Raw genomic sequence first — 15,962 nt, 5'->3', positions numbered from 1 at the left:
AGACATTACCCTTAGTAACTTATCTATTTTATCTCCCACACAGACAGACACAGTGGCGACCCGTCATTCAGGGCAGGTAGAGCCCCACCTGTTTAGCTTTAAAAATATATATATATAAATGTGTGATTTGCATGCGTGTCACATATCAGTTTGCAAACAATGTAAAAAAAAAAAAGTAGAATAATAATAATCATTGAGTTAATAAAGCCGCATACAAACATGGTCTCTTTTTTGCTTTCATGAGTAAGGCAGCTCCAAAATGCAGGTGCTTCAGCCTAGCTCAGTGCTTTCTGTGGTGGTGGGACAGCCAACGGAAAATACGGAGCATAGCGGTTGGTAATGTTCTCTAGTTGCGCCGTGATTGGCTCAGTGTTTTGTCACTCAGGGGGACACTACGTCACCGCAAAAATCTACCGGTGCTGCCAGTAGAGTTAGAAGTGCCCATCCAAGAAGGCTCAAAGTCATTGGCTACAGATAAAATGACATCAAATCACGTCAGTGTTTCCTCTGCGTTCATTTACGTGTGGCGCTACGCCAGGGCAGAATCATTGCCGCCACACAAAAATAAACATCCTATTTCTACCAAACACAGTTTCAATAAAGTTCTGTAAAGCAAATTCGCTTTTCTTGGTAAATAGATAATCTGTCTGGGTTCAACATAGTTCTGAAGGTTATTTAGCTCTGTGAGCTGTGGCAGGCAGCCTGCAACTCAAGAAACACAGCACGCCAGTGACCAGCGCTCTGCGGTGCGAAACACAATAACTTCAATCACTTCAGAGTGAACCTGCGCGAGAAACGGCACGCCAGGGACCAGTGCCCAACACAGAAGCTTTGCGGCACGAAAGACAATTCACTTGAATCACTGTCAGAGTGCACCTACGTGAGAACCTGCAAGAAAGGTACTTTAGCTAGCCAACTAGTTAACTACATAAGCTAGCTATAACCTAAAAACTCTAACATCATTTAGATCTATAATATTATCGATAGAAACATGGTTAACAAACGTTACTAGTCTAGCAAGTTAGCTAGTTCATATGGAAGATTCAAGTGCAAGCAAGATAGCTACATTTATCGGTCACGATTAGATTTTTCCCCCTCATTAGTTTATTGAAATATTTCCCGCCACAGCAACGAAAGAGAAATGGGGCGCAGAGAAAAGTGTCAGGTAACAACTTAGCTAGCTGTCAAATCAGCCTGAATGAAATGAAACTTTTTTTAGTTAGCTAACGTAAACTCACCCCATTCCATACAAATGTGCGCAACCGCAACATTCAAACGAGGCTACAAAGAAAACTAATGGGACTGTAGCAACTGTGTTGACTTCAAAATCTGGGGTGTGAACTACGTTTCTATTCAAGCATTGATCTACATGGTAATGGCTCTATAGTATTGGAGAAAAGTTGAAAAAAACTGACCCTCCGTTACATCGTGACGTGTCATGCCGTAACATACAGCAACTATTTCTGTCTTACAATCTCTCTCCACCAGGTGTAGCACTTCTCTCATCGTTAAAAAACAAGAAATGGACGGTGACTGAGTAAGGGGGATACCTAGTCATTTTTTGCGTCATCACTGCATGCGATCATCATTCTCAAAGCAGCTGTTTACTTCTGTGATCACTTTAGCACCGCCCTAAAAACCCGATTCAAATTCGACACAAACCTTCAAATAGGTATGTAATGACACATTATATAAACTCTTTATGGTGTTTTATTTACATTTTAGAGGTGATAAGTTGGACAGATTGAGTGAAAAAAAAGAAGCAATTTTCCCACACAACATCTCTCTAATTCACTATCACGCATTAGTTTTGCTCTCCCACCCGCCATTTTTAAAAAGACCCGACGGGGCTCATTGCCTTCTTGAATCACGCAGAAACAGGCAGTGTGGGGGTCATGTAATTGATTATGTTGGAAAGGGGGGGAATTGTGCTTTACAATGGTATTGACATTACAGTTGATCTGGAAGTATTACGTTTTTGGGGAGCTAAAATAAGGTCAATTGTACGGACCAAGGCAATGTACAAAAGTGAGTGAGTTTACGTTAACTCCTTAAAAGCTTAAGCTATCGTTTTTATAAGTGTATGGCTTACTTTACTAGACAGAGTTTTCTCTGTCTAGTAAAGTAAGCCATACACTTATAAAAACGATGCCTTTTGGCAGAATCCCGGGAGTGATGTAGGGATGCATAAGGGACAGAGTGGAGCAGAGGAGAGAGCCAGGAGGGGAGATGGAAGGAGAAAAGAGATGAGTAAGGCCTACAGCATTATGTGTAGTTTTGTAATGCTTGCTATCTGTAATAGGTATTGCCCCAGACACCAGTAATTCCACTAAACTACACTCTACATCCCATCTAGGAATGTTCTGCTGCCTGTGCCGTCAACATAGACAGAACTGCTAAGAGGGGTGTGTCAAAGCACCCTTTTATTGAAATAGGGGCCCAGATTCATCGGCTGGACTATATTAACTGGCACTCGGGGACAGAGCATCACATGGAAAGTGTGAGGGCTCATGCAATGCTGGCAAAAGGTAAAGATTGTTCTATTGGATCCTTCCATTTCTCAAAATGTCTTCTAATGTAAAAGATGTCTCAGATTGTGCACTAACCGTGGCTCAGTAATAACGCATTGTCTGTTGCTGTTCACATGCTCCTCAGTCATGGTTGCATTCGAGCCAACCACAGTGTGTGAGCACGAGGCCGTCATTGTGGGTTTTAAATATCTGTACCATCTAACAAAGCGGGAGCAGGCCCATCACACAAACTTCCCAGAACTGCTGGACCTTGCTGAATTGCTGGGTTCTGACTACTTCACAAAAGCTCAAAGCGTTTTTGTTCATATTTTCTTCACTTGTTATTTAAATGTCACCTGACTTATTTCACATTGTTCTCATTTACTTGAAGATAGGCAAGAACACAAACTACAGGTCACACAATAGTGGACGAAATGTTGAAGATTCTGGCTCAAGTTGTGGAGGAGCCTATCCTCCATGTCATCTAGACATCTGTAGCCAATGGCCTGGAGCCTGATGAAACTACAGATGTGGCAACTAATAAGTACCTGGATTTACATGTCAGGTATTATTTCAATTAGAGTTGTACAATTATTTTTAATTGTGATATTCTACAGTCATCCATGAGTAATAATGCAATTGTGTATGGATTTTTGTATGTTTTCCAGATACATGGATCAAGAGGGACACCTTTACAACCAGTTCCTCGACCTGGTCTCAGTCCCTGATGGTAAGGCAGACACCATCGTTGCCGCCATCAAGGTGGTGCTGCACATCAAAAAGATACCAACAGAGATTGTACGTCCTGGGCACTGATGGGGCTGCAGTGATGACTGGTATGGACACAACACAGTCTTAGCATTAACAATTTCTTCCATTTTTTTTTTACAGTATGTCCTGTGATACAAACATGACAACATAGTGGTGTGGCAAAACAGCTAAAGGATGCCTTCCCGTGGACGGTGCCTGTGGCTTGTGCTGCCCACTGCCCTGCTCTGGCCTGTAAAGATGCATCAGCTGAGGTCCCCTATATGGACACTATCAAGGAGCACCTGCAGCAGCTCCATAGTTACTTTGCCAAAAGCAGTAACAAGACAGAAGTCTTGGGCCTTCAGTACTTAAAAGTGAAGGTGAGATTATGCATCACATTTCTTCATTTGGCTACTCTGGTCTCCTCTTGTTTACCTACTGCATCTATTCTACACTCAAAATAAATGTATTTTGCAGGAAGTGAAAGATGTTTGCTGGCTGTCCCAGCACCTGGCCGTGGCTAATCTGCAGCGCAGTATTGGCTGAGGTGGAGGTAAACCGGTGCCCACGCTGTCTGTGCCACGTACAGGTAGGCCTACATGTATTATAAATTATAGTGGACTCAAAACTGTATTTGAATGGTCCACAATGTGGCTTTTAAAACCTGTTTTGTATTGTCAATTGATGTATCATTGTGGAGTGACAAACTTTTCTAACTCTCAGATGTGGCAGCACGGACGTGCTTTCAAAAGTATTCCAAAAGGAGGATGTAAACTTCCTGGACATAAAAGAGCAGGTACATTCTTTTCTATCTTCATGTTCAAACATGTGCAAATGTGTCAGTTTAACAGTCACAGGAGAGCACTACGCAATGAAATATTTAAGAACTATTGACACTTCACTATAATAACTTCAAGCAAAACAACTCGTTATTTTACAGCTCATGCTGGTTTGCCTGAGGCTGATGCCGTGCAGGTGTTTGAACACATGCATATACAAACCCTCTCATTCAAATAAACACATACAAGAACACATACATACATGTAATAGTGCCAGACATGCACACAAACATATACAGTTGGCATTGCTGTTATGATTTTAGTTGTCCTTGATGTCCTTTGTTTTTTATTTTGGGGTTTGGTAAAAAAAAAAAAAAAAATTTGCATTGTTTGCCGTTTTCTTCTGCCTTTTCCTTTTTTCTCTTTAGTTCATTCTCTTGGTTGTTGGTGCATTGGGGGGGTTCTTGGGGGTGGGGAATGGAATGAATTGTATTTTTATTCTTGGGGGGGGGACTGTGGGAGGGCTCTCGAATGGTTGAGAGACAGCTATTGGGGAACTGTGGGGGGAATCTTGGAGGGTTCGGGCTCAAATATTTTGGCCTGGTGGGAGATCTGTCAACGTGCCCTTGAGCAGGGCATTGACACTGGATGCTTCTGTGTGTCACTCTGAATGGGTGTCTGTTGGATGACTGATATGGTGTAGTTGTTGAGCGGCTTCACTGCAAGTATATTGTATGTTTCAAATATTCAATCCAAAAAATATATAATTACAATTAAAAAAGGAAGACATCCTCTTTCTAGAGCTCCGACCTGAAGATCACTGACGTAATCATGATTCAACATTGTTTATTTCCGAGTTCCCAGTTGTGTTTAAATCACCATAAATCCAGAGAATGCCAGACTTTGATGACAAAATTTGCCCACTAAGGACTGCCGCGCCACCTTCCTGAGCACATCAAAACAAAGTGAGTCCAAAAATGTCTTGTATGCTGCTACATAAATGATGTAATATGCCAGGGAGATAGTATTACTTTCATAGCTACAGTATACGTAAGTGTTTGTTGTGTAGTAAGCTGTTAGTAGCCCATGCACCTCACCCTAATAATTTGGTCCCTTTATCCCTCAATTTAGCCTACTGTTCTGACTTGGTGGTGCACATGTATATCTATAGCCTGTTTTAGAGAAATGTCATCTAATATTGTAAGCACTTTCATTGTATGCTTATATGCCCCCTTTATTTATCCTAGGTTTCTGACTTGGTGTGCAGGGAGAATACTGTAAGAACGGCCTATGTTCTGAATTATGTCGCTGTACATTTCAAAAGTGCTGAACAAATAGTTATTGACTACGTCCGTCCTAGCTCGCTCATTGTCTTAATCGAAATTACAGATTGCCTCATAGCCGCTCGTTGTCCCCTTACGCCATAGTTTGTACATCTCATTTGTCAGTAGAAACCACATTTGTTTAAGCAAGTCAACCATATCAGCTATATATTTTTTAAGGCAGAAAATGAGGCTAAATTAACTGTTTCGCTGTCAGACAAGGCTCCGCTGATAGCCAGGTGTAGCAGTGGTAAGGTGTTGGGACAGTTTTATGTAGGCCCTAACAGTTTGTGGGCACTGTTTGTCACCATTATAGGGACACTGCCCTGTGTAGGGTGCCGTCTTTCGGATGGGACGTTAAACAGGTGTCCTGACTCTCTGAGGTCATTAAAGATCCCATGGCACTTATCGTAAGAGTAGGGGTGTTAACCCCGGTGTCCTGGCTAAATTCCCAATCTGGCCCTCAAACCATCATGGTCACCTAATAATCCCCAGTTTACAATTGGCTCATTCATCCCTCTCTCCCCTGTAACTATTCCCCAGGTCGTTGCTGTAAATGAGAACGTGTTCTCAGTCAATTTACCTGGTAAAATAACGAATAAATTACAACAACAAAAAAATAGTGCAATCATGTATTGTTTAGTGTTGTGTAGTGGCTTTGCTGGCATGCATTAAAAAAAAGTTGGGAGTTTGCTTCACCAAGATTTACATGCTAATATCGCAACTGGACAGATAGGTGGACAGTATATGGACTAATTTTCAATAATTTACTTACCTGTGGACTGGATCTTGAGCTCAAAGTAACTCTTGTTTTGGTGCAGGGGAGCGTTGGCAAGGCAACAACCGGTGCCACATATTCTCCGGCCACTCTTCACTATGACTACATCGGTGCCTGATGGAGAAAGAAATCTAATTTTTTATTTTATTTACGACTGCAGTGCCGAAAACAGCCTGGTGGACGTTAGACCCCTAGCAAGCTACGTTGATTTGTTAGCCAAGCTAGGCTAACCAGACCGGCCTTTACTGCTTAAAACACAACCGTCGGAAAGTTTTTGCCTCTCACCCATATGATGCGTGTCTAACTGGACGGTGGGCATTTCTTTGAGAGGAATATGCCCGGTTCCCCCATCTCCGCAGCATCCCAGACAACACGTAAACATTGCAGCAATTTTTACACGGTCGTCTCTACTTACCACAGCCACAAAGTCATAAACCCCGCGTATTTCTACAATGTAACTTCTATAAATGTGATTTTTAAACCTAAACTATACTGCTAACCTTATGCCTAATCTTAAATGAAGACCACAAATCACATTTTAGTTTTCATTAATTTTACGATATAGCCAATTTGTGGCCATGGTAACTAGTGGAAACCTTCCTTGCGCTGAAATATTATCCGGAAACAGAGTCACATCGACGAAGACAACGAGCTCTGAAAAGCTACCATCATTATGAAACAGGGACACCTGGTGGGATCCATAACACAGTGTCATGAGCCAAACATACGCTCCTCTCAAATGCGTCCAATCGCATTGCTTGCGAAGATACGCAGATGCTCCTGATGGCATGGAAACAAGGGAAGAAAATCAAAGTCAACACATTTTTTTTTACACGTGACTTAGTAGCTATTGGTTATCAATAGGTCAAGCATTGGGACACATGACATAATCGTGTGTGGAGTGGCAATTCCATCTCCTGTCAAAAAAAGGGGAAAATGCCTATAATGAACACCCCTATTGTTGCTGGGTAGACCTATATGTAGTGAGTTAAAAAATAAATAATGTAAAGAGCACTTTCAGTTGCATATCACATCAAGTCCTTTGATAGTGCTTCCAATTGGCTACTTTGTATCCATGCACTGAGCATTGGTGGGGTTGAACATTAATTTACAATGCAAACTCACATACCTGATGTTCATATATATATCTCTATATATCTATACATACATCATATATAATACATACATACATACATACATACATACATACATACATACATACATACATACATATATGTATATATATGAATGCTAATTGCCTGAAAGCCGTGGTATATGAGACCATATAGCACGGGTATGACAACATTTATTTTTACCTATCTAATTACGTTTCTAACCAGTTTATAATAGCAATAAGGCACCTCGGGGGGTTGTGGTACATGGCCAATATACCACTGGTAAGGGCTGTATCCAGGCACTCCACTTTGTGTTGTGCTTAAGAACAGCCCTTAGCCGTGGTATATTGGCCAATTACCACACCCCCTCGTCCCTTATTGCTAATAATAGATTATCGTTACTACTTCATAATGATGTATAAAAGTGGAGCGATAGACACAGTGAACAAAAACCGGGTGACTAAAAACAGTGGTTGTGACAGTCTTTCATGCTGTAATGTTTTGCATGGCAACAGTCCCCCTTCCAACTCCAACTTGCAGGGATCCTCTGCATTTTTCGTACTGAAAAAGAAAACGCATCTTGTTTGTAAAACGTTCAAAAAATGTGTGCGTAAAACTGTTGTCCATTAATATTACTGAGATGGTTTCATTTTCTGCGCGCCCCTTGTATCGGGCGCTATTTGGAGCTGGAAGGTTCACCACAGCATAGCACTGTGATCATGAAATGGTTAATTTTTTCTCCCGGAAAGGGCGAAGTCTGCACAGCAACAAGAAGTATGATTACGTTGGACTGTGCGTCTCAGCAGCTGGTAAGTTTTTTTTTCTCCCAGTTGCATGTTGCTTTACGCCTGCAAAAGCTGTCATAACCATACCCAATACCTTGCCAATAGGACATACTCGTGTGTGATCTAAATTATACACTGCAACTCGTTTATACTGAGTGGTAATCGTAAATTTGTGTTTATGTAGCATAGCTTCTACTGCTAAGGAAACGTTTCAGCGGGCTTTTACCGTTGAGGCAGGGAACTTTAGTCGTGACCATCTCTTCTGCATATAGAACAGTTGGATGAAACGGTTGTGTTGTGCGTGCAACTTTAACGATTGCGTGATATGTCGTCTCAGAAAACAAAACAAATCTAGTGTGAACACTAAAAAGTAGGTCGTTGTACTTAGGTAAGGGTCCGTGGCGAAGCGTCTTTCAGACAAATAGCCAATGCAACTAGCATGATGTTACACAGCGCTTTCTATTTTCATCTTTTACGCGGACACATCGACGCTTCTCATTTTGACGGTGGCTGAATTTTAACACCAGTCGCAGGAGTTTCATGCGTTTTAGCCAAAGTGTTGTGTGTAATTCTAGTGATGTGCATTTCGACCATCACTGGCTCTGAATCATTGCGCTGCTAGGTGATGTAGATAAACGGGTATGTATGACTGATGAATAGTGTATTGACTTATTATTTGATTAGTTCTCCACTCAATCCTGGTTGTCTTTTTTTCCCAGAACACCATGGAGCTTCTCGAGGAGGACCTCACCTGCCCAATTTGCTGCTGTCTCTTTGAGGACCCGCGAGTTCTGCCGTGCTCACACAGCTTCTGCAAGAAGTGCTTGGAGGGGATTCTGGAGGGGAACAACCGAGGACCCGTTTGGAGACCCCCATTCAAATGTCCCAGTTGCCGCAAGGAGACCACTCAAAACGGCATAAACACCCTCCAGATCAACTACTCGTTACGCGGAATTGTGGAGAAATACAACAAAATCAGACTTTTACCCAGGATGGTGCTGTGCAAACACCACAGTGGTCAACCGCTTAATATATTTTGTGCCACAGACTTTAAACTTATTTGTGGATTTTGCGCAACAACTGGCGACCATAAAGGACATAAATTCTGTGCCCTGGAAGACGCATATGAGCAGGAGAAAGCTGCGTTTGAAGAGCTGTTCCAGGGAGTGGAGTGCTGGCGCCGCGCAGATACCATAACCTGCCTGGAGACACTGGAAGCCAGTAAGAAAAGTGCACTCCAGTTAGTTTCCAGGGATGCAGAGAAAGTAACGGACTATTTCGTCAAACTGATGAGCACCCTGGACCACAAAAAAAACGAGATCCTCTCTGATTTCGAGACGCTGAAGTTGGTGGTGATGCAAGCCTACGATCCCAAGATTAACAAACTAAGCGCTGCGTTGGAGGAGCAGAGCCGCGTGCTCAGCATCGCTGAGTCCTTCAGAAATGTGACTGACCCCCTCTGCTTCCTCCAGCAGATGCAGGAGTTCAGGGAGAAGTTGCGCGTTGTCCGGGAAACGACACTACCCTCCCGTATAGACATGGTTGTCGGTCACCTGGTCCGGAACTTCGACGTCAAAAATTGGGACTCGGTGAAGCTCAAAGATGTGGACAAGCTCTCGGTCCCCCAAGAGAGTAGCGCGTATTGCTCAACGACCCCGCGTGTCGGCGCCAGAACGCTGGGGAGAGTCATCGTGATTGTTGTGTGCCTGTTACTATACGCCCTGGTGCTTCCGCAGCTGGACAGCCTGACCGTGGTGTCAGCCCAAGTCTCCTCGCTCTGCCATAGTTGCCTGCCCGTGCTGTCTGGCTGGCTGGAGCTGGCTACCGGTGCGTGGCAGTGTTGGAGAGAGGTAGTGGATGCCTGGTGGGTGCGTGGCTGAAATGTATCCTGAACCTCTTTCACACAACTAGCTAATTTCTTTGACGTTGTAGGTTGCTTTAGATTTCCAAATATGTTATTTTTGGATCTGAAGCAAGCTGCAGCAGTCTGATAGGCCTATACTTTTACATATAGGCTTTCTAAGTAGATTTATAAAAAACACTAGAAAGCTATTCAAGTATTTACAAGCACATATGTATCATGATTTTAGTATTTTATATAGAATATATAAACAGAACATCCATAACACTTAACGAGAATCAAAACACTATTGCAGTACATTGAATGTTGTCAGATTTGAGAACAGCTTGTTTGGTGAATATTAAGCAGCAGCTCTGTCCTGGAGCACCAGCCATCCTTCTCCAAGCCATATGATCACACTAACACTTTGACAACTACAAGTCAAAGACTGAGTCACCTCATGTGCATATTAAAGTAAATAACAATCATGTCATAGGCTAGATAATTTAGCAAAGGCCTAATATTTACACCTAGAAAGTCTGAGTTTGATTTATTTTTTGCCTAAAGTTTTACGGACAGTCTGTCATAACGCCACATACCGTGTCATCAGCCTCATCTTTTGCCTAATAAAACTTCAATTTGGTCTTTTTCGTCATCTTTATTTTTGAGTGACTTATGGGGTTTCACCAAAATTGTCCGGCTGTTTTACACGCGTGCACTTTTCCTGGTAAACGTCAGAAGTGAAGCCTTCTCTATTGGTGTGCACACTGCTCAAGTGAGATGAAATACTGACATTATGAAATGCCATGCACTCGCTCAGGCGTTCCAAATTCTTGTTTGATGCTCGCCTTCCCTGTGGATCCGTCATCACTGTGCGATTTAACCTCCACGGGGGGCAAGGTTGAATGTTGCATAACTATACAGACATCGGCATGGTTTGTCTAAATATCACATTAGGCTATATAGCAATTTAATTTTCATTATTCCCCCCCAAAATTGGGGACTTTAGGCCTAGGATGCGTTATGAACACAGTACCAATTTATTTTTTGGCTTATGGCGACTTTTTTATTTTTGCAAAATTGAAAGGCAATAATTGGCCTAATCTAATTCTCAAATCCCATTCACAACAAATTATAGCCTACACATCGGGGATTAAATACAGATTGAATCAACTGTACCAGTCCCAGTCTATGTGTGCTCAATTTTGAATGTCATGGCTTGCCTACACTGCCTACACTGTGCAACTATGCAATCCATGCAAGTGGATCACAAAAGAGCTATTCTTACATCTTAGAACTCATCCTGTTTTTTTTTTATTCCAACATATAGAAAGCAAACCATGTCATAGGCCTACAACATTTCAATTGAAATTTGCAGCAGTGCATGTATATAGGTCCAATAAAAATTAATGTGCAGGCTCTACTGTCCATTGGTCATGTCCTGCAGTTTTGACTTTTCTGAAGGAACGAAATCCTGACTGAAATCCCGTGATCAGACAACAAACCTATCATGAACCTATGATGTAAGCACTGACCACAATTCAGGACCAATGTCACAGCATGTATATATATAGCACGACCGTTGCTGGGCAAATAAGGGATGAAAATGTAAAGTTGGTCTTTCTCTTTCCTATAATAAATTAATTAATATAACTAATACGACTTCAAACAAATGCAAATATGCCTATATATTATATAATTAGGCATAATGATGCATCTAGATGCACCCACAAGATTGGGTGCTGACATGACTTGATGAAATGGTGCCTGCATGCATAATGATCTTACATAAATCATTTTCTATCAATAATTATTCAAAATCCAACTAAATTCAACATATTGGATAACATTCCGTGGGTATAGCATATAGGCCAGGGTTTCCCAAACTTGGTCCTCGGGACCCAAAGGGGTGCACGTTTTGTTTTTTTCCCTAGCACTACACAGCTGATTCAAATAATCAACTAATAATCAAGCATTGATCATTTGAATCAGCTGTGTAGTGTTAGGGCAAAAACCCAAAACGTGCACCACTTGGGATCCGAGGACCGAGGTTGGGAAATGCTGATATAGGCTATACCTCTAATTGCATATGGTGCGCAAATTGCGCAATCAACAGAACTGTGCCTCAGAGAGACCTTTCTTTACAATAAAACATGTCCACTGATGTAGTTAAACCCCCAAAAAGTTAGCGACAAAATGTAGATATTTTATTTATGTTATGATAAACACTAGGTGTTTAAGAATATGCAATAGTTTAGGCCGAGTCTAACTAGTGAATTTTATTATTTCTAAAGTAAAATGATTTGTCTTATATGAAGGAACAAATGCGCACTTAAATGCGCACTTAAATTACCAGAATAAAAATAAATGTTAAAAATGATTGGTAGCCTTTATCAACGCGCAACGAGAGGTTATAATGCGCGGCCAACAATTTTCTATTCCCAAACAGACATGTTATTTTATATTTCAAAGGCACTCCATCTTCAGACGTACAAGTAGGGCCTTTCACTAAATATTCTCGAATAATTTCACAAAATAAAGCATGAAAAAGTCATGACAAAGACATGGGTGCTCTTCAAAATTGTTTTAAGAGAAAATACCCTTAATTAAAATGGCAATGCTTTTTTCGCTAATTATGTACAGTGACAAAGTTTGGGAAGTAAAAGATAAATGCATAGAACTATTTTCGACCAGTGTAAAGCATACTATACACCAACTGCCTGCATAAAGTAAACTCCCATGAAAACCCACCATAGTCGATACCCGAAATAGGTCTGTAGAAGTAATTTAGCAATTAAGTTTTTAGGCTAAGCATTTAATCGCAAAAAAATTTATCATATGTATCACTTAAATATTATTTAAATAGCCTTATAAAAACGTGCGGGACACGGAGCATCTCGGGATGGTAGTCTATAGTGCAATGTGTGTAGGCTAGGCCTATGTGTGTATTTGTGTATTATACTAAATTAACATATTGCTTTATATTCTTGCTTTAAAAAGTTAGAATAAGCCTAAAATAAGATATGGACTCAAACCATGCAAATCCTGACAATGCGTTTATCTGTCCATGGTAGCCAGTGATAAGCCCTTTTCCCTTCAATTGGCATTGCAGCGCTCTGCACCATTTGCTTGTCACAATAACGGTAGCCTCGGCTTCCAGGCCTCGCTCACGTTGAAAGTCTGGTAAAGGCTACAGAAACAGTGGCCCAAAAATCAAGCCTGTTATAGGCAAGCCAGAGATCATGAAATCAATTTGCTAAAGTTTCACAATAATACAAAATACACACTAGAATATAGGGCGTGGTTTGGTGGTTGACTGCATTCGCCTGAAACTTTCAATTAGATTTTAGGCCACAAGTGATATATAATGGGACTCATCTTGATAACAGGTGACGGGGTTTATTCCATGTGTGATAATTGATTTTATATAGGAATTTATCAAATTGATTTGTTTATGCTAGCTGGCACAATATATCATCTATGTAGACTATCCTCTTTTAAATTGCTGATAATATAGACACGCTATAGGTCAATAGACAGGTCACTTAGGGAATATCATTGGTACATTTCAATTTGGCCAAATTCCCCGAAAGGAACACTTAATAGGCTGATCACGCGTTGCAACGCCACAATAGTCTGAAGGACATTGACAAAAAAGTATAGATCAAGCGTTAGCATCGGTAGATTGCATGTTGGCGAGTGTGACCATGCATGGCCTTGCAGGAACTCGTAGGCCGTGGCTTGTAAATATATCACTGGCCTTTATCAAAGTTAGGCCTATCATCAGTAGCATATATGCTACGCTACAGTATAGCATGCCTTTCTGCCCACGATTAGCCCCAGATCTGTCAGTCCCAATAAGCCTATTCGGTGACTTTACCGCTATATGCAGGTGAAACTCGCTGTGTGATGTGATAAACTCGCAGGTAACATTCGCGATTGTTTAGGTGTTGACACAGGACTGGTGCTATAAATATAATAAGCTAATTGTAGACGAGCCACCATGAGTTTTGGACAAGTTTACGAGTCTTCTGTTGCCCATAACTTGCTAAAATATACATGCCAATTGCCAAATTCTACTCACTTAGCCAAATAAGCCTATTTTTCTCTGCCTCATTTAATTGTTAAAATAGGCAACCACCCCCAAAAGCTTCGAAATTAGGATTAAATTATTATACACATTAAGTTTACATTTAAAACGGATCAGCTGGAAATTAGTGTTTGGAATATTCCCAGAAATCAAAAAGCTAATTTACCCGAATAGGCCGACATAGCCTATGTTAGTCAGTCAAACTGAATGGATGTAAATTAGACAGTGGAACGTGCAGTGCGGCTCACTTGAGGCCTATACACAGGCTAGGAGGCTACTTCGTTTTACTAACTCTTGTCCAAGGCCTATCTTGACCAAAATAATGCTCAATTGATTTGCTCAGCAGTGTAAAGGTGAAGGTTCTAATGTGTATTCTTCTCCCACAAAAAAGGCATTGTAGGCGGTTGAAAAATTTGATTTTGTTACAGCACAGTAAAATGTTTTACCAAAAGCTGGTGCAGGAGGCCTATACACATTATAACCTTCATATAATTAAAATATGCGGTCAATTGATAAATCACGTCGCTATTTGTATCGTTTCAATAATTGGATTTTCTCTGAAGATAAGTGCATGGAGATATAATTAGCATTTGGCCTGAAAATACACATTAACAGCATGATGGTCTATTGTTGTATGGTAACTTTAAAACACTGCGAAGTGCGAACTTAATATAGTGAGAATATAAAAAAAGGAAAACGTGCATAATTTCAAAAACGTTTATTAGAGAATGCAATACAAATCAGTTTAAATACAAAAAAAACATGGGCCAGTCTAAATTATTACTTGTTTGCATGATTTAATGTGCAAAGAAAATGTTAATGTATGTACAAATATATGAACATAACCCCCCAAAAATTTACTATAAAATACAACATACATATCAAAAAGTGAAATGGACAAAAACAATTATGTACCTGTCATAAAGATGACGAAACACAGCGTTCCTCTCCATTCGGTGTCTTCTCTTGTGCACCGTTCTCCTGCGATGCACAGCAGAGGGACTGATGCATGCAGACTCTCCGTAAGTTAACGGTGGTAAGCGGTCAGCTTTGCTTCAGCAGCACGTTCAATACTGGAGGCTTCAGCAGTAGTTTTAACTCCAATATTTACGTGCTGCTACAGCAAGGCAGCCAGTGATGAGGCAGTCGGATCCCACACACACACACACTCTTCCGGGTAGTTCCACAGATGCCGTCTGTCCAGGCGTTACTGCGGCAGCACAGTACGGCCTGCATCTCTGTGTAACCCACAAACCATTCTGTGCTGCTACAGCACCACCACAACCAGCTCCATCTCTCATCATCTGATTCTCTCCCTTACACACACCTCTCACTCCTCAGCACTCCCTGCAAACACACACATCCTCTCCAACTCCCTCTCATGCATACCCTCATCCTCTGGCTCACTCTCTCCCCCTCACACATCAGAAGAAACGGTGATTCCACATGAAACTAGAACAAAAGGGAATTCTTTGGATTGTCACAATTTTATCCATAAAATGGTCCTTTGGATGAAGTATTGTTGACATGTATATCTAAATGCATATTTGAGAATTGTTATCCAAGTTAGCATATTTGACATTTCAGCCATACCCAGGAGCATTGCAAGATACCATAACTGTTGATCTATATGGGGCACAAACTGCATCTTGTCATTTGAAACCTCATTGTATCCACTAAAATGAGTAAAACATTTCATTATGCAAGATTTAAAATGTACATTTAATATTTGGAAAAGTATGGAAATTAATATCACAAATATAGCGACTTCAATTTCTCATATTTTACTGACAGAAGGTTAGAGTGGGAGCTCTGGGACTTTTTTAGTTATGACCAAATATGTGGGGTGGGGGTATGTAGAACTCCATTCTTTCTATTGCCAGTACAGAACAGCAGAGTAGCGTTCAGTACAGTATAGCTCACTACAGAAAAGTAGACTATAGGTCAGTACAGTACACCAGAGTACAGTATAATGTACTGTACTCTGCTGTTC

The 15,962-nt window shown here is 41.1% G+C and overlaps 2 protein-coding genes across 8 annotated transcripts in view; one reads left to right on the top strand and one right to left on the bottom strand.

Moving 5' to 3' along the window:
- LOC129816743 (SPRY domain-containing protein 7) overlaps window positions 1-15,747 on the bottom strand; it is a 41,431-nt gene extending 25,684 nt beyond the window's left edge. Inside the window, exons 1-2 of one of the 2 annotated variants that reach the window (XM_055871573.1) lie at window positions 14,885-15,747; window positions 6,137-6,253 (exon numbers count right to left, since the gene is read on the bottom strand). In XM_055871573.1, the coding sequence (XP_055727548.1) occupies window positions 6,137-6,253; window positions 14,885-14,891 (124 nt within the window). In that variant the 5' untranslated portion in view covers window positions 14,892-15,747. Of the gene's footprint in view, window positions 1-6,136; window positions 6,254-6,424; window positions 7,511-14,884 lie in introns of those variants that run through there. The other variant, XM_055871572.1, reaches the window with a different exon arrangement.
- trim13 (tripartite motif containing 13) lies at window positions 535-10,522 on the top strand. 6 transcript variants are annotated; one of them, XM_055871567.1, is made up of 9 exons: window positions 535-899; window positions 2,357-2,528; window positions 2,902-3,075; window positions 3,179-3,240; window positions 3,402-3,640; window positions 3,738-3,849; window positions 3,984-4,056; window positions 8,004-8,063; window positions 8,759-10,522. In XM_055871567.1, exons 8-9 carry the CDS (start codon window positions 8,031-8,033, stop codon window positions 9,917-9,919), a joined length of 1,194 nt encoding a protein of 397 aa, XP_055727542.1. In that variant the 5' UTR covers window positions 535-899; window positions 2,357-2,528; window positions 2,902-3,075; window positions 3,179-3,240; window positions 3,402-3,640; window positions 3,738-3,849; window positions 3,984-4,056; window positions 8,004-8,030; the 3' UTR covers window positions 9,920-10,522. The 6 variants fall into 6 exon arrangements, with proteins under 6 accessions (XP_055727542.1, XP_055727544.1, XP_055727543.1 ...); XM_055871569.1 differs by lacking the exon at window positions 535-899 and adding an exon at window positions 1,418-1,672; XM_055871568.1 differs by lacking the exon at window positions 535-899 and having other exon boundaries at window positions 2,340-2,528.
- Window positions 15,748-15,962: the final 215 nt, after the last annotated feature.

This window comes from Salvelinus fontinalis, chromosome 19, assembly GCF_029448725.1.
Source record: "Salvelinus fontinalis isolate EN_2023a chromosome 19, ASM2944872v1, whole genome shotgun sequence".
In the NCBI taxonomy this organism is placed as follows: Eukaryota; Metazoa; Chordata; class Actinopteri; order Salmoniformes; family Salmonidae; genus Salvelinus; species Salvelinus fontinalis.
Note: the sequence above shows the minus strand (reverse complement) of the source record. Positions and strands in the feature narration are given on the sequence as shown.

Bases quoted from the DNA above. Each gene is read 5' to 3' on its own strand.
- trim13 (XM_055871566.1), top strand. From the start codon at position 7,974: ATGAAATGGTTAATTTTTTCTCCCGGAAAGGGCGAAGTCTGCACAGCA. The intron at 8,064-8,758 runs GTAAGTTTTTTT...TTTTTTTCCCAG, and splicing joins ACTGTGCGTCTCAGCAGCTG to AACACCATGGAGCTTCTCGA.